Here is a 24,342-nt window from a genome sequence, read left to right on the forward strand (position 1 = left end):
AAAGCACATCTGATCTTTCAGCACGGGTTAAATGAACTCCACGCATGACTCAGTACCAAGTCCAGTGTCACAGCTAGAGCTCAGGTCTACCAGCATGTTGTATAGTTTCATGCTGGAATTCTAAGATGTAGAACTTAGGAAGACGCTGACCCATGCAGTCCTCTTAGCTAGTAGCTCTCTCCAGAAGTGCCTGCAAACTCCACCCTGAGCCTGTAAAATATGAAAATAAATGAACATTTGATGGCAGTCCTGTGGTTTTCTACAATAGCAGTGGATGTGCTGATAAAGTCATTCGTACTTTAGGCACTGAACCAGCTTTGGAATCTGTTACTCACGCTGAGATGCAGATGTTAGGTGCTAAAATCCCTCAAGGACCTTGCTCAACTGTCGGTTTCATCTGTGAGAAGCCAGGCAGTGAGTGTCAGGAAACAAATTGATGGTGGTAGGAGATCAAAGCCGAGCACAGTCCTATCCTTATTCACTACCCTCATAGGCTATTTTTCAGCAGATGTTATGGGATAGGTATCACAGCAGAAATTTTACTCACTTCCTTCCAAGTAGAGGAAAACTGAAACCAACTGCAGTAAGCCTCACAATCAATAAGCACATAACTCTGCTCAGTCCTGAAATTATTATCTTTTGTATTGCACAAAGTAGAATAGTTACCCACAGTAACTTAGTGAGATCCAACATGACTTCATAAAATAAAGTGCACTGACAGCAATTGCTAAAGCAGAGTTTACTGCTTCTACTTACTGCTGCTGAACAGCTTGGAACATTGTTAATTGTTACAGCTAACAACAGGTACCACCCTGCATTCATTGTTAACCTTTATATCCACCCTGTATTCTGGAGTCGATGCTTTCTAATACTTCACCAGTTTCTTTATTGACATCTCCTCCTTCAGCCTGCCTTATAAAAGTGCACTTCAGCTAAATTATCAGTCTCCCCTCCTCCCATGCCATCTTGCCCAAAACCCACATTTTTTATTATTACACCTCCAAGAATTATCTGGATATTTGACTATATGGGAGCACCAAGCACACAGAAAATATTCTTCCTGCCTCAATACGAGCTCAGCTGGGAATTCAGTGAATTTTAAACCAGGAAATATCATGAGCAAATTCTGCTCCCATTTTATTGTGGTTGACTGGCTGTACTGGAGGTTCAAAAAGTATTTTAGCTAAAAGCCTCTTGTTTGTCCTGTTCAATATCATTAATGTCTTTAGAGTTTCCCCAACAATTTCTTCTATGAATACATCAAGTTCGGCTGGAGCCAGTCCATTAGTTCACTGTCAAGTTTATCTCAATACACGGTCGTCCCAAATATCTTCATTTTCCTGGTGTGTAATGGAAGTTTTATTGCTCATAAAAAGCTTTGTGTCATTTAACTATAAACAGAACAGATGGTAAGATAGTTTCAGGCAAAATGTAACCACATTCCTCAAAGTGCATAGGCCATCATTAAAGAGGAGGTTATAGACCAAATTCTTTTATCTTTCCCTTCCTATCATACATTTCTTCAGAAATGTAGCAGGCTCTGGGCATCAGATTACAACCACTTTACCTTTGTGTGGTTTAATTGCAGCAGAATGTCCCTGACAGCATAACATGTAGGAACTCTTTCATTTTAGGAATTAAAAACCACGCATTGAATTGCAATGCCAATTGATGTTTTACTCAGAAGATATATTGATAAAAATTCTTTTATTCTAACACTGCTTTGACTATCCTTCCTTTTCATAAAAACCTACATTTTAAGACATATATTGAAGTAGTAAAAAGCTGCTGTTAGCAAGACCAGGAACGATAACAATGGACTTGTAAGTAATGGATTTGCAAGTGAACTAGGTGTTTCTTTTTTGGTATATTTTAGAAAATCTATGATTAGATGATTTATTTTCTAGCTTTCGGTCCTTGAGTTATGTTCTTTTAGGCAACCAATACTAATTAACTGCCAGTCAGAATTTTGGACGTTGTCAGTTGATTGACTAAGTTATAAAACAGATCCAGCTTTGAATTAGTATTCCACAGGGAAACATTTTAATTTTATGATTGCTATCCTACTGAGCAACTGCCCCTGATATAAGAGAGGGACTATACAACTGCCTTACTCATTTCCTGAGACTGAAGAACAGTAAAGATATTTCCGATATCCTATGAAAGGTTGAGAGTGAAGAAAAATCAATGATAATCTCTGTATTCTAAAAACTCTGTCAATCAGAATTTTTAAAGTTATATCATAATGTAAGAATTAATAATATTTAGAATTTATTTTTCTCAATGAAAAAAACATTTCTCTTGCAAGCAAAAAATGTATTTGTAGCAGCTGAATTTCTTAGGCTTCCAGATAATTATTAGCTGGTGAAAATAAAATGGCAATTAAGTCTTGCTTGGATAAGTTCGTAAATATGAGACACATCAGTAGAAATCCAGATAACAATACACCTTTAGACGATAACTTGTTTTGTCTATTTCTTTTAAACTAACTTCTCATCTTGTAGTCTTTCACAACCACACAACTGATAATGCAACAAGGAAAGGAAAATGTCTAACCAAATCATGGAAGAAATGTCCATCCTTAAGATCCAAGTAATTTCTATCAAAATATATGGAGAACTTTTAACTCATACCATTGAAAGAATTACTTGATGACTGTAGCCCCCTGTTACTGTTCATGATACAGTAGAAGAACAATAATTATGTGATATTTAATTGGAAAATCATTGTGCAGCATTCACTTCCATAAATGTCAGAACAACTGTTCTTCAGTGAATTAAAAAAATAGGCACTATGTTTTGTTTTCATATATGATTAAAATGATCTCTCATTTTGAATCAGAGTATGCAGTTGCCCTTCTGTTGTTGCTATTTTGTGCATTTTTGAATCGGGGCAGCACACAGATAACAAGCACTGAAATGAACTGAATGTGTCTGAACTCTTTCAATTCTGTGTTTTTAGCTCTTTTTTTGTTGCCGTTTGTGTGATTTGTTTTTGCACATGGGGGTTTAATGTCTATTCCTTGAAGGGGTCCATGGTTTTCTTTGTTTCGTGACTATCTGTGGAAAAATTTATCTCAGGATTGTGTACTGCATACATTTTTTCAACAATAAATGTACTTTGAATCTTTGGAGATATTTTCATGACATTTTAACTTGAATAAATGACACGTTCAAAACTAATTCTTGCTCTGCAATGTGCAGTACAGCAACTTGCATAAAGGCACTTGAGGCAGTTCAGTATTTACAGATGCACTTGGGATAAGAAGCAGGAACATTTCCTTCAAAACATTCCATTGTGCTCCATACAGCTCAGTTGCTAAGTAATTTGTTGCTGGTTTACCTCTGTCTTGAAAGATGGGGGTCTTGTCCCCTCCTGAGAGTTGTGCGCATATTCCAGGCAGATGCCTCACTACACAGCTGAAAGAATGCTTGGTGGCTGGAGGGCTTTCAGATGTAATGCAAAGCAAAGTTTTGTCAGCTGTCTCAGATGGTTGTAAAAGGCACTTTGATAATATTCAAAGAGCAGGATATTCTCCCAGTAAAATTGCCATTAGTTTTGTTTTTGCTTCTACCAGAGCTTCGAGCATTTGATTTGGTCAGAAGGCGGGGGGGGGGGGGTTGCTCTTGGTGACAATTGATGTGGCCATTTGTTTTATTGGTGAACACACTTTGGCTCCTGCATCTGCGCTTTTACAACCGTGAGCAAACTTCACCCAGTGGAAAACACTTCCGGTTGTTCTGAGGTGCAGTTTGTCCTTTTTTGCACAATGGGTGGACAATTAGAGTGAATGGAAGGAAGAGGCTCTGAGACAATCCCAGTCCTCAGCCATGGTGTGGCCCAGCATGAGGGTGCAAAAATCAGAGTGAAAATATTCTCAATAATTTCCCCCAAAGATGCTAAATGAGTGATCCCTCTCAGCTTCACCCACTAAGACATAATCCTCTCTTCAGCCAAATCAAATCAAATCGCCCATGATTTTATTAAATATGGGTGTCAGTTTGAGGGGCTGAATGGCCTGCTCCTTCCAATTTGTAACCCACTCCCATGTAATATTGACAGGCAATTGAGAGAACTGGATACAGCAAAGACTATGGGACCAGATGATAATCTGGGCTATAGTACTGAAATTTATGCTCCAGAACTCGTTGTATCTCTAGTTACAGCTTGAACTTAACAATTTTGCTTACGAAAAGCAGGACAAATCCAATGTGGGTAAGTACTGTCCTTTATTTTAGAGGAGTAGTGTTAGAAGCACTGTATTCAACCTACATGGACTGAGCAGCCTGGCGAATTTTCCTCTTCTTGATCACATTGTATCGATACTGACTTGGAAGTTTTTAAGTACAGTGGAGGCAAGGACAGCATCAGAGTTGGAGTAACTGCTGCTGGAAAATAATGAGTCAATTCCCTGTCAAAATTTGTCAGACTTCAGTTTCCGACTTTATGTAAGTAGTGCCATAGCAAAATGAATAATCAATCAGCATTCATTATCTAAGTTACTAACAGGGAAACTCAATATCTTAACTAGCAACAGATAACCAAGCACTTCATGAAATACTGGAACAGTGCACCTGCATCAATAATATTGACAGTAGTTTTTACTGTTCTCGAAAATGGGAATTGTTTCCCATGGGTTGTTTATCCTTCCCTGCTATAATCATTTGGAAATTTCCACCACACTCTTGTGATATTGGCATGGATAGCATCCATACTTTTAGTGTTCATGAGCTGCCTAGGTGGAACTGAACAGTTGCACCGTATGGATTAGGCTACATTGACATCTGTTGAACTCCTTTAATGTAAAAATGCTGCAAGAACTCAGCAAGGCAGGTAGCATGTACGGAGAGGATAAACAGCTGACGTTTCAGTCCTGATGAAGGGTCTTGGCCCAAAAAGTCAACTGCGTATTCCCATCTATAGATGCTGCTTACTTGCTGAGTTCCTTATTTAATTGTGTCAAAAGGATCTGTGATATACATTCAATGAGACACCTTCCTCAAGATGTGAATCCTTATAAATAACGATTAAATTCTTAGCCATTTATGAATTAATGAATCAAGTCAGAGTTGAAGGCAGGAGAAAAATATGAGTGGTTCAGTAACTGTTTGGATACAACTTCTGAATTCACATAATATGTTACAATTCTGAATGTCTTGGCCAAGCTTCATCCATTTAAAGCCCCGCTGAATCTGTCCATTATTCTGTGCGCTTTAATCAACAGCAGCAACTCTGTATTGACAAAGTGCTGTAAGTGGACACTGCATTATGTGTGGTGCACGGAATTACTAGAATTACGTGAGATACAGGGGAAGGCATCATACAGGATCAATGGTCAAGAAACATGAAAATTGCTAAAACTAGCCTTGTGCTGATCACTCATACTAAAAGTCTAAATTAGTCCATACTTTCCAAATCTCTGGAGGTTCTCAAATTCATTTTTTGTTGATTTGTTTTGACATGATTGATCTGAGAACACAAATGGACATGCTTAATTGTTAAAAGATAGCCATAACACATTAGAAGTACAGATGACATATTTCGACCAAATCTATTTACTGGAATAGAACAGCAGTTCCAGCAAAATGATCAATGAGTTGTGTTTTTGATGGAAGGGTTCAGTAATAGGTTAAATACTTACCTTTTTGCTTATATAAGGACTCTGTTCAGTAATGTAACTTCTTATATGAAAGATCTAGAAACACGAACAATTTTTCGATTTGATTTTAAGCAGCAAAAAATTGTCCTTCTTTGCCCTTTGATCAATTCGCAAAAATTAGGCACTCATGAAATATTTAAAATTAATAGGGAGAATTTAATTTTTCTTTAAAACATCACTCACAAATTGCTTTCAAGCTGAATGCTTTGTTTTGATATTTAGATTTGAGGCCAACTCTGTAGGAAATATATGCAGTAGCATGCTATGTTTTTCTTGGCAGGTCATAAGTCTTCATTACCAGATTTTAAGAAAACACACACATTTGATGGATTGAATTGGCGGAGACAACCCAACTGTGTTTTGTTAAGTCGAAGTATATTTTAATGTATGAATATGAAAATCCCCCGGATTCATATCTGAAATGAATAGTGTCAAATGTACGTTTTCTGCCTTGCACATTGCTGCTATACATACTATAAAGCCAATGTCACAGTAAAATTGACTTTTAGCACTTCTTTATTTCCAGTTAAGTACAGAGGGATACAGATTGCAATGTCTCATATATTTAATGTTAGTTCCACAAATGCTGTTTCAAGGTGTACCAGTCATACTTTACCACAAAATATTATTTAAATAAATTACTTGAAGGGAAATGCTTGGTACTCTCCATATCTTATGTCATTCAATAATAGTTTGAAATTTTCTAGAATCGGTTTCCCTTACTATTCTTCAATGAGTTGAAAGAAATGACTCATTTCCATTGAAGGTGCCTCACTCACCAAACTGGACGCCATTGATTATAGGTATTCTTAGATCCATACAGTGCATAGAGTTGAGGTAAAGTTTAAGGACCTTCTACTCTCACTTTGGCTTTGTAACTGATATGGGGCATTAGAGCCTATAATGTGTTACCTTTGTGTGTGGGGTTCCATTGCTCATTCTACGGTGGTGGTGGGAGATGGAGCATTGACTCTTGTGGTGTTACTGTGTTGTTGGAAGGTAGGGACATGTTCTGCAGTCAGTGAGTAGGAAAAGCATTGGAGGTCTGGATCTTCAGTCAGGTTCTTGAAGAGGGATCAGGCTAAGGATAGGGCAGTCAGTGAAAAAGGTGGTAATGAAGTTGCAAATTGATAGCTGCACCGGAAAACTAGGCGGGTGATGGGATGGGAAGAACAGGGCACTAGAGCCTGGACCTCACGAGGTTATGTTGGTTGAAGCTGTGCCCCAAGTAATTGAGATCAAGATGGCTGAGCACTGTGTGGTGGTCATATTTACACAGAGTAAGACAGGGTGAGCTGAAGGGGTCCCAGCCCAGTGCTGGTCATCTTGGAAGTAACTGATTGCACCTTAGCCCAAAGTCCCCTGTAAAATATAAGTTGCACAGGAAATTATATCCTGTTTGCTTATCATAGACATGACATCAGAGGAACAAAATTGAATGAATGAACTTTTATTTTGGTCAGTACAAACAACAAAAAGCATCATTTTCAACTATCATTTCATAAAATAAAATTAAATAATAAAAATCTTTAAAACAGACCAAAAGGGTGTAGGCTGAAGTTACTGCTTATTATCCCTACCCCTCTTATACAAAAATATATTTGGCATCAATCATCACATCAAAACAAAAAAAAATTCATAATCTTTTAACACAAAATCCATTTACAAGTCTCATTTATTTATATTATGACCATTCATTTTAAATCATGTATTTTATATTTGTTCATTAAATTATTTTAAAATAATTTTTAAAACTTGTTAAATGTTATGCATGTTTTTAAATTCTCACTACAACTGTTCCTTAAATTCACCCCTCTGACTGAAATACAATGATTTTTTACATTTGTTCTTATCCTTTGTTTTTGAAATATACTTGTTCCTCTCAAATCATGTTGACTTTCTCTCATTTTGAACAATCTTTGGATACTTTGTGATAACTGTCCATTTTTTACTTTATACTTAATTTGTATTATTTTAAAATCTACAAATCAAAAATTGATTCATGTTGAGAAGAACGTGGCTGAATTTTCAAATGAGGCTGAAGTGGTCAATGTCCCGTTTCACTCTGGAATTTTTTATTTTGTTCAGAATTCCTGGGTATGTGCAGTTACAAGATTTTCTGTTCTGTGAAAGCAGTGTTTCCCATGAATTTGCCAGCAAGAACTCACAAGCTAATTTAAGAGCAATATTGATGCCAGCCATCAGGGGAAAACTAGGCAGGGGAAATAATTAGGCTATCTGCCGTATGCAGAGGTAAAATATGGAATATCAGTGCTAGTTTCTCTTTCTGAACCTTGTTTGGGCAGTGGCTCTTATCTGGAATGAAGCATTTTATTTTCTTGAGCAAGGACCATTTTTTGACAGTGAGCCTCAGGATACTGTTCAAACATGGAGGTTCTGCTGCCAAGCTCAACACTTCTGCAAAACTGCAGCTGGCAAGCAGGATTACAAACCCAAATAGAGCTTTCCTTTTTCTAAACCATGACATTTGTCTTGTTTTAAAATTTGCTTAAAGATAATCTACACAACCATAAGCAATAATTGACATTCTGTTCAGATGGTGATTATAAGTATTTGGAAGTAGAAGAGAGTAAGCACAAATACTGTCTGCGTATCATAGCAGAAAATAACACAAAAGCTGCTGGTTTCTATCATTTCTTTCCTCAGGTCACTATTTTTGCTTAATATTCTCCATAGTCAATGTCCCCTCTGTATATTTGAAAGAAAGGAAAGCCTGCATTTGGAAGGCAATATGGTATTCCCTCTGAACCAGCGATTTGCACACTGGTTGTTTTGTGTGGTTCTTCATTGATTCTGTTGTACTTCTTTGTTCTACTGTGAATGCCTGAATGAAAAAAATGAATCTCAGGATGGTATATTGTGACATATACATACAATATACACCCAATTAACTATTTGTCAAAATGTAATGAAGCAATCAGTTTGTGCAGAGCAAGATTCCAGAAATGGATTTGTCATAATGTTAATCTTTTGAAATGATGTTGATTGGGGGATGAATACTGATCAAGGCATTGTGGATAATCCCCCAGCTGTTTTTTTAAAGTAGTGCAATGGAATATTTTCTGTCAATCTGAGAGATGCAGCGAGGACCTAAATTTGACAGCTCATTATAAAGACAGTGCAGCACAACGCTCCTTCTGCATCGCACTGGAGTGTCAACCTTAATTTTTGAGCTTAAGATTTAACAGTGAGACTTGAGTTCACAACTTTCCAACTCAGAGATTCCAGTGCTGTCAGTTGAGTTATGGCATAAAGCTGTGACTAGCGATGTCTTGTTTAGTTCAGTCTGGGAGTGATGGACTTTTTAGTCAAAGTAGTTGGAATCAATGACAGCACACTTTTGATAAAAAAAAGACTGGCTCTCTGAGACAAATTTAATTTGAGTACATCATTGCATCCAGTGATATTGGCAAATAACAGCAGGGGCATGGATTTTAGTGACAGCAGGGATCAATCTTCAATCAATGTGAAATCATTTGCACAGGCTACAGAAGGCCATGTTCTCAATTGACCTGAAAATGGATTTCCTTAAGACTCAACATCCTTAAAAACGTAAACATAGCACATTTTGCTTATTTGTTCCTTCTTAAGGCACATTCACTCTTTGACATCTGATGCCAGAAACTTCAGGTGCAAAATGTGCTAAGGTTCATGGATTACACATCTGGAATATTGGGAAAAGAATCAACATTTGTACTTATTGCATAAATTTTTCAAGAAAGCAGTTAAGTTGGAAATTGTCTTGGTTAATGGGGAAATATATTGAATTTCACTGAAGATCATTAAAAAGAATGTCCCTGCAATGCCTGCAAAAGATTATTTCTGATTGAAGTCTTGTATTTAGTGAGTGGATTAATTTCTAAAAGTAATCTGCTGTATTTATTCCATTCAGCTCCATCATCTGTTGGCATAATTCAAGCTAAGGAGATAACAAGACATGGTGTCACTTTGGTCTGGCCAGAACCTGAGAGACCAAACGGCGTTATTTTGGAATATGAGATCAAGTACTATGAAAAGGTTAGTTATCTGTAGCTGTCAAGTTACATAAATTATTATTATTATGTTATTTAGAGATACAACACGGTAAGAAGCCCTTTCTGCTCAACAAGCCCACACTGCCCAGTTACACCCTTGCAACCAATTAACGTACTAACCAGTATATCTTTAGAACGTGGGAGGAAACCAGAACTCTTGGAGGAAACCCATGTGGTCATGGGTAAAATGTACAAATTCCTTACAGATACTGGCAGAATTGAACCCCGGTCGTAGGTGCTGTAGTAGCATTACAGTAACTGCTATGCTACCGTAGCACCCAAATGTACAATATTTACAAAATATACAGTACCATGGTGCATTGAGCCTTCACCAGCTCTTTCAAACAGTGGTCACACTTGTTCATTTGCTCATATTTTTTCTTTTGGTTTCTTCTTAAGACATGGACAGATCGTAGGGTCGTAAGTGTGCAGCTTGCAACAGTAAATCTAATCTCTCTACCACAGTGAACTGAAAAGTTATGTCAGTAAGCTCTTTTTAGAACCTCCTTTCTTCTCTGGGGTAGAGCACATACTAAACACAGAACAAACATTTTTTTAGTCTATGCACTAATTCATTATGTAACTATTTCCTTACTAACATATGATTTATTTTTTCACAGGATCAAAATGAACGCAGTTACAGGATTGTTAAAACTCTCTCCAGAAATACAGAAATCAAAGGCTTGAACCCCTTAACAGCCTATATGTTTCATGTTCGTGCACGAACAGCTGCAGGATATGGCGAGTTCAGTGCCCCATTTCAGTTTATAACCAACTCAGGTATTAAGGAATTCAGATATTGTTTCAGTCAATGCTGTTCCCATTGATTTTCTCACTTTACATCATATTATTTTGAGCTGCATCTGTAAGCAGTATCCACCCAGAAACATCTTTGCGTCCCTTGTATGTGACCCTCGTGTGGCAGAGACTGCCAACAAGCTATTCAAATGTAACAGCTTTTCAGCTAAAGCTCCAACTGCCCTTCAGCCAGTGGGGTAGCTTACAATTTCCAGGCTGGGTAACTGTCAGTAGGTGAACTCTGGCTGAGTCTAGCTGAATTCAGTAAAGATCCATAATTAACTCGAGAAGATGTGATCATGTTCTTCTTGACTGAGCCAATTTTAATGTTTCATTAAATCCAACCCTATCTCCATCTATAAAAGCAAAGTGTCTGGTAATAAATTTGAATCTATTGATCAATGCAAATATTCTGCTCATCTCTAGCTCCTTCAGCTATCATTGGTGACGGTGCCAACCCCACAGTTTTGCTCGTATCCGTGGCTGGAAGTGCAGTTCTACTTGTGATACTCATCTCAGCCTTTGTTATAAGTAGGAGGTAAGATCTGATTCTTTCAATCAATGCATCAGCTGCTTGACAACTGAAAGACACCCTACTGACTTGACATTTTTATTTCTTTGCATGCATGTGCTGTGAATATTTTTTCAGCAAGGCGAGTACTTACTGTCCATCTGTAATTTCACTTGAGTAACTATTAGTGAATTGACTTATTGACTTCATGAATCCCCACACATTTTTGGGATAAACTGCTTCCTGGTTGGTTGAGTAGGAAGCGACAGAATTTGGACTCATTGATAATCAATGGGGTGATCTATTTCCAAGATGGGATGCTGCTTCAGATTAAGTGCATTTTGCTAGTGATGCTGTTTTATTTGTATGGCGGCCGGCTTGGTTGTAGAAGTGAGGGACTAAAGTGATGCTGTTGTGCTGTTGTTGATGATCTGATGCAGTTCTTCTTGTTACACGTTGCAGCCAGAATGCATGAGTGGTGAAGAGCAGGAGCATCTAAGCTGGAGGATGGGAGTAGACTGTTTTGTCCTAGACCAGGGGTCGGCAACCTTTACCACTGAAAGAGCCAATATGGACCCATTTCCCACAGAAAAGAAAACACTGGGAGCCACAAAACCCATTTGACATTTAAAATGAAATAACACTGCATACAACGGGTTTTTTTGCCTTTATGCTATGTATAAACAAACTATAATGTGTTGCATTTATGAAATTGATGAACTCCTGCAGAGAAAACGAAATTACATTTCTGCATGCAACAAAAACATTTTGAACTCCGAAAAAAAGACGTTGGGTTGAAGGTTACTCCATAGTTAGCCTACCTTGGATCGAAGAATTAAAAGAAAGCGTGCACTGGCGGGTGTCAGGCATTGGCAGTGGTGATGTATATTAATAGCGATAAAAAACACGTTGTAGCGGTGTGTTACACGCAGCGCTAAAATAAAGACTGCAGTCAAAGGTAACTTTATTTGAACTAAACAGCCTTGCTTTAAAGCCTCCCTCAACCCGTCCCCGTGGGCGCGGATGCTCAAAAAGACACGTACTCACAAACCCCCGTAGGCTCTCTCCCTTAGCCGGAATGGTGGCTAATTGTGAGCCGGTTCGGATGTGCCAGGAAATGGGGTCTCCACAAAGTTTTTAGATTGTACAAGATCACCATAATCTTCAAATTTCGAATTACATTTCAAAAGCTAACAAACCACGGGGAGCCGCAGCACAGAGATCAAAGAGCCGAATGCGGCTCCGGAGCCACAGGTTGCCGACCTCTGTCCTAGACAGTGTCCGATGCTGGAAAGATTTGGAACCACACTCACTTAGGCACACAATATTCCATAGCATTTCTGATTGCTCATTTTAGATGATGAAAAGAGAGATAATGGGGGGGGGGGTGTAAAAAGCTGTGACACTTGCCACGAAACATCCTGGTGTTGTAATCAGTACTGATGTATTTATGATTCATGGTGATGTTGGTTTCTAGGTTATAGATGGTCAAAGGTTCAGCAACAGTGGCCAGGTAGTTAGACTACTGTTTGTTGAATAGGGTTACTGCTTGTCAATAATGTTGCAAGAACATTGCGTGACATTTATCCACCCGAGCCCAAATGTGCAGGCAAGAAAAGACTGTTCAAAATCCGAGGACTTACGAATAAAACTGAATACTATCAAACCAGCTGTGATTATGCTGACATCTGGCATAGCTGAGGGAAGTCATTGATGAAGCAGCTGTAGGAACACACCCCGAGGAAATCCTACACCAATATCCTAGAACAGAGATAACTAACTTAGAACAACCACAATCGTCTTTCTTTGTGCGTGGTATGATTATACACTGTACAGATATTTCCCCTTTGTATTCCCAATTAAATTTTGCTTTTTGGACATTAAGTTTGCATATTATTGCCCCAGAGTTATCTTGATAGAGTCCTTGAACTTTTCTCATCTAATTTCTTGCTTCTTTGTTCTCATCTAATCTCATTCTAAATAGACCAAGAATAGAGAAACCCTGACCCTTCTGCTCCCACCGGCCTCCATTCTTCACAATTTTTGCCACCTTCAATGATAATTTCATTGCTAGGCATTTTTCCCTTCTATTACCAGCATTCCTAATAAGTCATTCTGTTTATAACTTCCTGGTATTTTCTTCTATCTCCACCAACCTTTCTCACGGTCCTTTCCTGCACAACTGGAGGGGATGCAGCACTTGTCATTTTGCCTTTTCCCTTCCACCATCCAGAATCCAAATAGCCTTCGCAGGTGTTTCAATAATTGACTTGCATTCTTCCAAATAAATGTACCACACTTGGTGCTCACTATGTGGTGTCCTCTATATTGGGGAAGCTAAATGCCAATTAGGCAATTGTTTGGGTAGTACTATTCAGTCTGCATAGGCAACTCAGCACTTCCAGTTGCCTGTCACTTTAGTTGTTCTTTCCACTCCTAACTGGCTTTCTACATTGTTCCACCAAAGCCCTTTAAGGAAAGACACCTCATCTTCTCTTTGGTACATTTTAGATATCTTGCTCTGACTAGTTTTTCTCAGTGCTGACCCATTCTACTCTAGGTTATTCATCTATAGCATGAATTCACCTTTACTCTCTCCATGGATGCTACCTGATTTGCTGGCCATTTCTAGTTTTCTTGTTCAATTTTCCAGAACAGCTCTGACCAGCATTTTACAGCTTTCACATGTCCCTTATCTTGTTTCTGCTCTCTCACTCCTCAACTCACTTAACTATTAACAAAACGATCCCACTAAAATTGGGATCACTTCAGCAAACCTGGCTTCAATCTTTACTTAAGATTGATCATAGCTTTGTCTAGATTACAAGGGGCTGAAATTGCTCTTAGCCTGAATAGCCGAAAAAATGGGAACTGGCAGATCACAAGTTTAAAACTGCACTTGATTTCTTTTGCAGTGAGGATCAATGTTGCTACTGATTAGACTAGATATGGTACCATAAAATTACACTTCCACTGAGAAGGAGGAAGTTGAAAAGCAAAACAAAATGCCTCCAGTGGATTGATCTATCTAATATTTTTAAAAGAAATTTCAAAATATAACTGAAAGCAATTTTTATAAATCTTCAGTACTCATTAAATATCATGATATTGGCTTGGCATCTTATGATACAATAAAAATATTCTTGTTTGCATTAACCTGGGAAAGCATACCATAGCAAAATATAACTTTACACAGATCTATTAAAATTTCCAAAATACTCTGCAGGTCGCTTGTATTTCTTGCCAAACTCCAACTCTGGTAACCTTGAAACATCTGTCAGGTTATATTATTCTGAGTAATGCATCATGAATAATTGTACAGAGATATTCTAACCTGAAGCTGTTTCTAGGAAACAAAGCAAAAAGTAACAGACAGCATAATTTGGTGAGAAATCTTTATTAAAAGCCACTGTAATAGGACGTAGTAATGACAAGCATGATAGTTTAATATCACATCCATTTATTTTGATGGCTTTATTACTTAAGACAGGATTGATGGCACTATTCATTGGAATTCTAATTATGACTTGCCACCTAAGAGCATTGACATTCATTGAATGTAGAAGCTGATGAATTCTGTGTTATAAATACTGTTATTCTCAGGCTTTGATAAACAGGGATTTGGTGATTGGCTGTCCACGGATCACTCTTAGAAAATGAAAATGTCCACCTTTGGCCTCATTGATTTTTTTTGTATCAGACAGAAAATTGTCAGAAGGAAACTGGTGGGGTAACCAGTTTTGCCATGTCGGGAGCAATCTTGTGCATTTGCTGTTCAAAGGTGAACTACTGTTTATATTACTACAAAGGAGCCGTAAATCTGGTGATAACAGCCATGCTTGTGGATCGCAATAAATCACAGATAGAAATCAATTGAATTCTGCTCCTTGCCTTTTAAAGATTGCTTTTTATTTAGAGTACTTCAGCGCTGTTTACTTATGGGTGAGCCAACTAATCTGTCAAAGCCCAAAAATTGACAGCTGCACTAATCTGTAATAAACTGGGGGAACAGCAAATAGGGAATGTTTGCTGGGCTATGGAACAAGTCAATAGTGGAATAAGTAATAGATTTGGACAGGAATGTTATGGAACTACATTCTTTTTATATAAAAACAATTACAGCCAGGTGTCCTGTGGACGGGCATTGTGTAGATGTTGATAACGTGGAAGAGGAACAGGAACAACATTGTTTCAGCTTATTCCAATTCTTTATGTCAGTTCTAATGTACGTGCATCACTGAAAATTAGGAATTCTGGTTTATGTACATAATTAATTTGGTATTTGGATTTCAGGAGAATGTAGTAGGTAAGCAGGTTTTTTTGATGTATGAATAATTATATAGGATTTATATTTACTTGAAAGCAATTGAAGCAAAATGTGAATTCCTGATGTTTACTGAAAGGACGCAGATAAAATGATTAACTAAAGACATCAGGTATGAATGCTTAAGTATGTAGCTATGATTTTAATTTGCTTGTGAATTTTCGATTCTGTTAGCTAAATCAGTATGCAAACTACACAGTATTGGAAATTGGATCACATGTTGTTACACTTATTAGCTTGAGTCATGTATGTTACAGAATTTCTTATCGCAGTGCTCCTGACAAAATATTTATCCTTCTGTCTTGGATGATCTCATGCTCTTTCAGAAATGCCCAATAATTTCTACAAATTTATGAGGTGTTATAGTAGACAACATAGACCATATAGATTCCAGCTTATTTCATGATTTATGTTAGATAGTCAAGCATAGCATTGAATACTCAAATGACCTTATTATTCCAGGGTAGATGATTTAGTTGAGGTTGAACTATGTTTGGTTCCGCTTCTTTTGACAGAGAACAGAAATAATTAATTGTCTTTTCTTTATACAGAAAAGGTTAAGTATCGATTAGGTACTGAAATTAAGAAGGATATTAATGAATTAAGGATTTGGAGGTATTTGAGAAAGGGAGCAAAGGTAGGGATTAAAATTACTTCACCTTCATCTTATAATAATTTAGAATGCAATATGTGAAATATTGGTAGAAGCAGATTTAATAAGCAACTTTAAGAAGCAAGCTGTTTAAATACCTGAAGGTGAAGTATTTTCAGGCATTTGGAATTATATAACTGAGTGGGAACAATGGTTCTTCCTCTGCTTAAACATTCAATGATTCAATACTGCTGTGACATCCAAATCCAGCTGATGTAATACAGCAACAATTTCAAAAAGCTTTGAATAAGCTGCCACACAAAAGTATATTAAACAAGAGTAGAGATAGTATACTGGTGTGTATCGAAATGGTTATTTGAAGTTAAATTCGAGTTTATTGTCATCTACATCTGTATGCACAGGTACAATTAAAAATGTACATGCAGTAATATCAAAGATACATAGCAATGTATGAACAGCATTCTGAAGAAAAAAACATAAATTAAAAATAACTGATTCAGAATTTTTACATGAAAGAACACAAATTAGAACGAAAGTTCTTCTCAAGTGCAAAGTGATTGTGGTATTGCTAAACTGCAATAATTGGGGTTGTGTCAGTTGATTCAAGAACCGAATGATTGAAGGAAAGTAACTTTTCTGCAACTTGGTGCAACTTCAGGCTTCTGTGCTTTCTTCTTGATGGCAGCTCTGAGAAGGTGGCAGTTCCTCTTGTAGATACTGCCAGTGGTGGGGAGGAATGTGCCTGTGATGCATTGGGCTGGGTCCCCAACTCTGCAGTTTCTTATGTCCCTTTACATTTGAAATGCCATACCAGACAATAATGCAGTCAGTCATTTACAGGCTAGGAAGTTCAGACCAGTGGGATGTTGCTGGATCCTGAGGAGCGACCCATGTTATGAGTGAGAGGATAGAGTGTAATATATCCAAATTTGCAGCAAAGATAGGTGGGAGTATAACCTCAATCAGCTAAGCAAATGAAATCCAGTGTGGAAATATGTGAGATCATCCATTCTGGTAATGAAAAAAATAAAAGTATTTTTAAAATTATCTGTTACCTCAGGAATTGAAGAGCTCAGAGCTTGTAAATGCATCAGTCAATGATAACACACAGAGATAGCAAGCAATTAGAAAAGCAAACAGTATGTCGACCTTTGATTGAAGGAATATTGAATACAAGAGTAGAAATGTCTTGTTCCAATTATATGGATTCTAATACCATTGCTCCAAATATATTGTAGGCAAGTCTGGTCTCCCTACCAAAGAAAGTTTAAATTTGCAAAAGTGTGGTTCATAAAGTTAATTTGTAGGAAGCTAGGTTTGTTTTATCAGGAAAAATTAAAATCTGGCTCTGTACTCTTTTGAATTTAGAAGAATGTGTAAGGATTTTATTGAAATTTTCATCACATCCTGATGAATGGGCTCAGGCTGAAGCGTTGATAGTTTACACTGTTCCATCGACACACAAAATGCCGGTGGAATGCAGCAGGCCAGGCAGCATCTATAGGGAGAAGTACAGTTGACGTTTCGGGCTGAGACCCTTCGGCAGGACTAACTGAAAGAAGTGATAGTAAGAGATTTGAAAGTGGGAGGGGAGATCCTAAATGATAGGAGAAGACAGAAAGGGGAGGGATGAAGCTAAGAGCTGGAAAGGTGATCGGCAAAAGGGATACACAACTGGAGAATGGAGAGAATCATGGGATGGGAGGCCTAGAGAGAAAGAAAGGGGGAGGGGAGCACCAGAGGGAGATGGAGAGCAAGCAAGAAGTGATTGTGAGAGAGACGGAGAGAGAAAAAAGCAAGAGAAAAGAAGGAAAAAAGTGAAAACTAGTAAGTAAGTAAGTAGGTAAATAAATAAATAAATGATGGAGTAAGAAGGGGTGCGGGGAATTAACAGAAGTTAGAGAAATCAATGTTCATGCCATCAGGTTGGAGGCTACCTAGACGGAATATAAGGTGTTCTTCCTCCAACCTGAGTGTGGCTTCATCTTGACAGTAGAGGAGGCCATGGACAGACATATCAGAATGGGAATGGGACGTGGAATTAAAATGTGTGGCCAGTGGGAGAGCCTGCTTTCTCTGGTGGACAGAGTGTACGTATTCAGCGAAATGATTTCCTAGTCTGCGTCGGGTCTCACCAATATATAGAAGGCCGCACCGTGAGCACCGGACACAGTATATCACACCAGCTGACTCACAGGTGAAGTGTCGCCTCACCTGGAAGGACTGTCTGTGGCCATTCCCATTCTGATATGTCTGTCCATGGCCTCCTCTACTGTCAAGATGAAGCCACACACAGGCTGGAGGAACAACACCTTATATTCCATCTGATGGCATGAACATTGATTTCTCTAACTTCCATTAATACTCCACCTCCCCTTCTTACCCCATACCTTCCTTCCTTCCTTCCCTCCTTATTTATCTATCTTGTCTAGCTATCTATTTATTTATTTATTTATTTTCCCCTTTTTTTCCTCTCTCTGTTCCTCTCACAATCATTCCTTGCCTGCTCTCCATCTCCCTCTGGTGCTCCCCTCCCCCCTTTTTTCTCCCTAGGCCTCCCATCCCATGATTCTCTCCCTTCTCCAGCTGTGTGTCCCTTTTGCCAATCAACTTTCCAGCTCTTAGCTTCATCCCTCCCCCTCTGTCTTCTATCATTTCGGATTTCCCCCTCCACCTTCCACTTTCAAATCTCTTCCTATCTCTTCTTTCAGTTAGTCCTGACGAAGGGTCTTGGCCTGAAAGGTTGACTTTACTTCTTCCTATAGATGCTACCTGGCCTGCTGCATTCAGTCAGCATTTTGTGTGTGTTGCTTGAACTTCCAGCATTTGTAGATTCCCTCGTGTTTACTGTTCCATAGATGCTGCCTGGCCAGCTGAGTTCCTCCAGCATTTTGTGTCTGTTGCTAACTTTTTTACATGACCTGGCAGAAATGGGATAGGAGTGATGTTTACCCTGACTGGAGTTATCTACCAGAAGGGAGTATCTAACAACAAGGGAATGTTTAGCCATACACAATTTTTTTTATAATTCCAAAGAGTAGTGAATCTTTGGAATTCTCTATCCAGGAGATCTGAGGATGATCAGTTATATTCAAGACAAAGATGGAGTTTTGATTAGTATGGGAAACTGATGATGAGATAAAAGATCAGCCATGACTTTTTTGAATAGTAAATAAGATAATAAAGACTGAATGGCCGACATTGTTGTCCAATGCAGTTTCCTATTGAAAGTCTCTTTGTAAAAGGCTTTACCCCAATTTGAGCGAATTATCAAAGCCTACTTATTTGTATCACAGCTAATAACGATGTTGCTCCATCACAGTGGGAGAGTACACACTGAGAATTAATTCTGATCAAAAGATTATGGGCTTGGATGTCCTCTTTGCTAGCATTGTGTTTATCCACCTACTGACAGAATGCTAATCTACACTGAAACAAAGTTATTTTTAAATGATGCACACGGAGCATCTGATAGCTGTAAGTAACTTGCTACAGGTTAGAGCAAACGCCCCTTCCCATGTATTTGTTAAACTAAATTGAGATCACAAACAAAGATGTTAAGTTAATCTTGTATTTGGATTTTAAAACATTGATGACTTTTTTATTTTTCCAAATGAACAAAAACTCTTAATTGACAAAATTAACAGCAAAGGTTTCATTCTCTGGTATCTTCTTTACCTGCATAAACCTTTCGCTGAATCCTGGTCAATGATATAAAGAGACCCCAGTAATTAATCCGTCATCAGCATTCTACATATTCAAAGAAAAAGTCATCAAGGTTTACCTCCTTTTCTCTTGTACTAGCATGGCAGATTGAAGTCAGAGGTTTGACAATGTTATCAGTGAAATGTTTACCCATTGCCAATATCTTTTATTCTTTATCTATCTTTGAATAATACTGGCAGCAAGAACAAAGCATTGGCATTTGAGACTCCCAACTGTTTTGCTACTTTGAGTGAGTCCATAAATTCCATGTTAATACTGTATTGTGTTGTGCTTTGGCAGCCTGCAGAGAATGTCCTCTCTGTCTCACCTACAACCTGCTGGCCCTTCTGACCCCTGCTGCTTATCAAAGCACTCTCTACCTGTGCCCTGTGATTCCACTTAAACCTTTCTAATTACATAAATCAAACCGTTACAAAGGCTTCCTTATTCTATTTAGGCTTAGTCAGGTAAGCCATCTCCAAATGTCATTTTATTTTCCAGGTCTGCAACTGGCTATTAACATTCATTTCCCTTGTTCAATGAGTGGCTAATGAGTTCTCCAGCTTTCTCAGTGGTTAATGAGTGTCTTACCCCAGGCAAAGTTCAGCAGGTGACAATCATGCAAGTAGGGACTGGGGGAGGAGACCAAGACCTGTAATTACAAAGCAAAAAGAGTACAATTGAATGTTTGACCGGTGAGGTACATTCCCAGCTAAGCAGGTGGTCTTGAATTCTTAATTCCCCCCTACCTCCCCACCTTATTATCATTAATCTTAATGCTTTATTTTCTGTTCATGCAGACGCAGAAAATACAGTAAAGCCAAGCAGGATGCAGATGAGGAGAAAAATTTACATAATGGGCAAGGTATGTGATAATAAGCAACAATTTATGCCGGAAAGGTATTTGCACTTTTGTACCTAAACAGAATGTGTTAAAGAATTTACAGGGCTCAAGATTGCCTATCAAGCCCTTTGTACTAATTCGGCTCTACTAGCTAACAATAGTCTTTTATCCTGGTGGTTATTTATTTTTAGAGCTTTGGGTGGATATCCAGGCTCAGCTCTGTAAACTCTCAAGGCTGTTTTTTGAGCATTCATTTTTTTGAAGTGTTAAAAATGCGGACACCCTATTTGCATCACCATACTATATTCATCTCTATTCAATGACATTCTCACATTAGGATAAAGTTGGAGTGAGTGGGTTTGTGAGATCGGGTAGTGTCTTAAGTTTTGAGCCAGGAGGTCCTGCTATCTTATTTCAAGACTAACACCAAACTAATACTGTACAGAAGACTGTACATAAGTTACTTCAAATACAAGTGGTTTCCATTTTGTAATATTGTTGGTGCCAAATTTATGTTGTTATTAATATCCATTTCAAATCAGGGAAATCTCCTTCAGAGCCTTCCCTCATGATTTGGCAAATACAGAAATCTGCTTTGTGCCTTTAAACATCAGTTCAACAAACTTCAAAGAATTCACAAATGTTGTTGTTGATAAAAGGATAACAAAACTTATACTCATACCTCACAGTATGTTGGCATGTAGTTAAAACAAAAACTAACCATTCTAGAATCTCAGCTGGATTTTGATCTGTGGTAATTTAGCTGAGCAACTTTAGGAAGCACAATTTGCCTCAGGCTTTGGAGCGTGAAGGAACTAAGATTCCATCTCCAGATCTTTATCCAGTTACTCATGTTACAAGCTGTTACGTAAAGTCAGATGTCGAATTTTTACAGTCCTTCAGTGGATGAAAGGCTGGCTGACAGTCAGTCAATTGCCATCCAAAAACATGCATCAGGAATCAAGTATTAGATATACAAGTTTGTTCTGAAGCCAAACATTGGTGTCTTGGAGATCAGGAGAGAAAGATTGGTGATGAGATTCCACCCTGTAAAATGTAAATATTGCTACATTATAATGGTACAGAATTAACAATGTTTTGTTGGTTTATAATAGGAACATAAAGATACAGTATATTCCCTTTACAATTTGCCTTCAATTTGCATAAACACTGAAAACTATTTTTTAAACATTTTGTGCATTTTAAAGGGGTGAGGACATATGTCGATCCCTTCACATATGAGGATCCCAATCAAGCTGTTCACGAATTTGCCAAAGAAATTGATGCTTCTTGTATTAAGATTGAAAGAGTGATTGGTGTAGGTAAGTTATTGAGACAATATATTTATAAATTGAACCAGAGTATATTTATGATCAGCTTTCTGGTTGGACAATATATTTTAAACTTCCTTATTGGAAAATTGCGTGATAGAAGTGAGGCAGCCCATGCAAAGGAATAAAAACTATTTTGCATACCATGATTAAGAAGGATTTAGATGCTTGCTCTTCTGCAAATCAAGGCTAATCTCAGAAGATTATATAATCATTAACATTTATGCTAGGTTCTCTCTGGTCATATCCTTTGAACTCCAGAGGTTAGAGATGGTCAGGGAACTTCCTCTTGTTGTTTGCTTAATTGTCTTCCAACTTTCGTGACTGTCTGGTAAAAGAGATTTTGTGATCTGATCCATTGGGTGTAATATTGATTAGCTCAGTCTTTAGGGAATGGAAAGGTTGTTGGTAGTTTAGCTTTGCCACTTTAGCAGTCCATCTTTAACAGCATACTGCATTTAATTAGGATAACCACCACTGCTTTGTAAACTATTCCAGGCAAAAATAAAACTAATAGATTATGGTAAAAAGTAGTTCCATAGTTGGGAATTGTGACCATGAGTTTTAGGGTCACAGGCCTGTTGGCCCATCTAGTATATGACGAAAACCATTTAAAATTTTAAGAGATGCTTGGATAGGCACATGGATATGAGGAAGATGGAGGAATATGGACATGGTGTAGGTAGGAGGAATTAGTGTCTGGATTGTTTTTGATTTGCTTTTTAGCTGGTTCGACACAACATTGTGGGTCAGATGGCCTATTTCTGTGCTGTATTGTTCTATATTCTATGTTCATCCACGTATCTTTAATTGGGATGAAATTAAGGCTATTAGCATAAGTGCTTTCTACAACTGAATAGAAAAACGTAATTGCATAAGCATTGCAAAACATTAACTAGACTACATCTGGAGTTCTTGGTTTGAAGTACCTACAACATCGGAAGAATATTTTGGCCTTGGAGGAGGGGCAGTGCAGATGGATGAAAATAACACCTATATTCCCAGGTTAAATTACATGGAGAGATGCAGGAGGGTGGAATTCCCTAGTGTTTCAAAAGGCAAAAGGATTTGAGTACAGGAGCAGGGAGGTTCTACTGCAGTTGTACAAGGCCTTGGTGAGACTGCACCTAGAGTATTGTGTGCAGTTTTGGTCCCCTATTCTGAGGAAAGACATTCTTGCCATAGAAGGAGTACAAAGAAGGTTCACCAGATTAATTCCTGGGATGGCAGCACGTTCATATGAAGAAAGACTGGATCGACCTTATACTCACTGGAATTTAGAAGATTGAGGGGGGATCTTATTGAAATGTATAAAATTCTAAAGGGATTGGACAGGCTAGATGCAGGAAGATTGTTTCTGATGTTGGGGAAGTCCAGAATGAGGGGTCACAGTTTAACGATAAAGGGGAAGCCTTTTAGGACCGAGATGAGGAAAAACTTCTTCAAACAGAGAGTGGTGACTCTGTGGAATTCTCTGCCACAGGAAACAGTTGAGGCCGGCTCATTGGCTATATTTAAGAGGAAGTTAGATATGGCCCTTGTGGCTAAAGGGATCAGGGGGTATGGAGAGAAAGCAGGTACAGGATTCTGAGTTGGATGATCAGCCATGATCATACTGAATGGCGGTGCAGGCTCGAAGGGCCAAGTGGCCTACTCCTGCACCTATTTTCTATGTTTCTATGCAAGGGTTGTTCTGTTTGAAGTTTGAGATAAGAAGGAGAATAGATAGGGTAAATTAAGAACATATATTCTTGCTGGTTTGAGAATCTAGGACTGGAGAATGTGTATCTGAAATTTATGGCCAAAGCAGTCAGCATTGAAGCTAGAAAATACTTCCAAGCAAAGGAGTAGTAGAACTATGCAAAACACTTTGTTAATTCAATTCTTACATTGATAAATTTACTGTCAAGCAAAATCATGGCGTGATCTTGGGAGAAAGATTTACTGAACAATGGTTCGCGAGACCACACTTGGAGAATTGTGTTCTGTTCTGATTACTGAACTGTTGGAAGGATGTCAATTATCTGAATGGGGTGCATCAAATATTTACAAGGATGTTATCAGGACTGGAGGGCTTGAGATCTAAGAAAAGGCTGGGGCACTTTCTAGGGTGTAGGAGGCTGAGGGGTAACTTTATTGTAGTTTATAAAATAGTGTGGGCTGTAGATAAAGTGAATAGTCAGTCTTTTCCAGGTTAGGGGAGTTTAAAACTAGAGGACATAGATTTAAGCTGAGTGGGGAGAAAGGAGGTCCTGACAGGCATCATTTTCTACATGGAAAAAAGTGGCAGGTATGTGGAACAAGCTGCTTGGCGAAGTGGCAAATGGGGGTACAGTTCCAAGGTTCAGAAGGAATTTAGCAGTTATGTAGATAGGAAAGGCTCAGAGGCATATGGGTAAACACAGACAGTGGAAGTAGCTCAGTTAGAATGACAGTTGGTATAGATGAGTTGGGCCAAAGGATTGTTTTTGTTGTGTATGGTTCTATGATTTCAACTAGAAT

At 38.2% G+C, this 24,342-nt stretch overlaps 1 protein-coding gene across 2 annotated transcripts in view; it reads left to right on the forward strand.

Moving 5' to 3' along the window:
• LOC132379622 (ephrin type-A receptor 4) overlaps positions 1-24,342 on the forward strand; it is a 126,232-nt gene that overhangs the window by 82,608 nt on the left and 19,282 nt on the right. Inside the window, exons 6-10 of one of the 2 annotated variants that reach the window (XM_059947758.1) lie at positions 9,573-9,697; positions 10,335-10,494; positions 10,939-11,050; positions 20,466-20,530; positions 21,718-21,831. In XM_059947758.1, the coding sequence (XP_059803741.1) occupies positions 9,573-9,697; positions 10,335-10,494; positions 10,939-11,050; positions 20,466-20,530; positions 21,718-21,831 (576 nt within the window). Of the gene's footprint in view, positions 1-9,572; positions 9,698-10,334; positions 10,495-10,938; positions 11,051-11,485; positions 11,778-20,465; positions 20,531-21,717; positions 21,832-24,342 lie in introns of those variants that run through there. The other variant, XM_059947766.1, reaches the window with a different exon arrangement.

This window comes from Hypanus sabinus, chromosome 2 (assembly GCF_030144855.1).
Source record: "Hypanus sabinus isolate sHypSab1 chromosome 2, sHypSab1.hap1, whole genome shotgun sequence".
Taxonomy (NCBI): domain Eukaryota; kingdom Metazoa; phylum Chordata; class Chondrichthyes; order Myliobatiformes; family Dasyatidae; genus Hypanus; species Hypanus sabinus.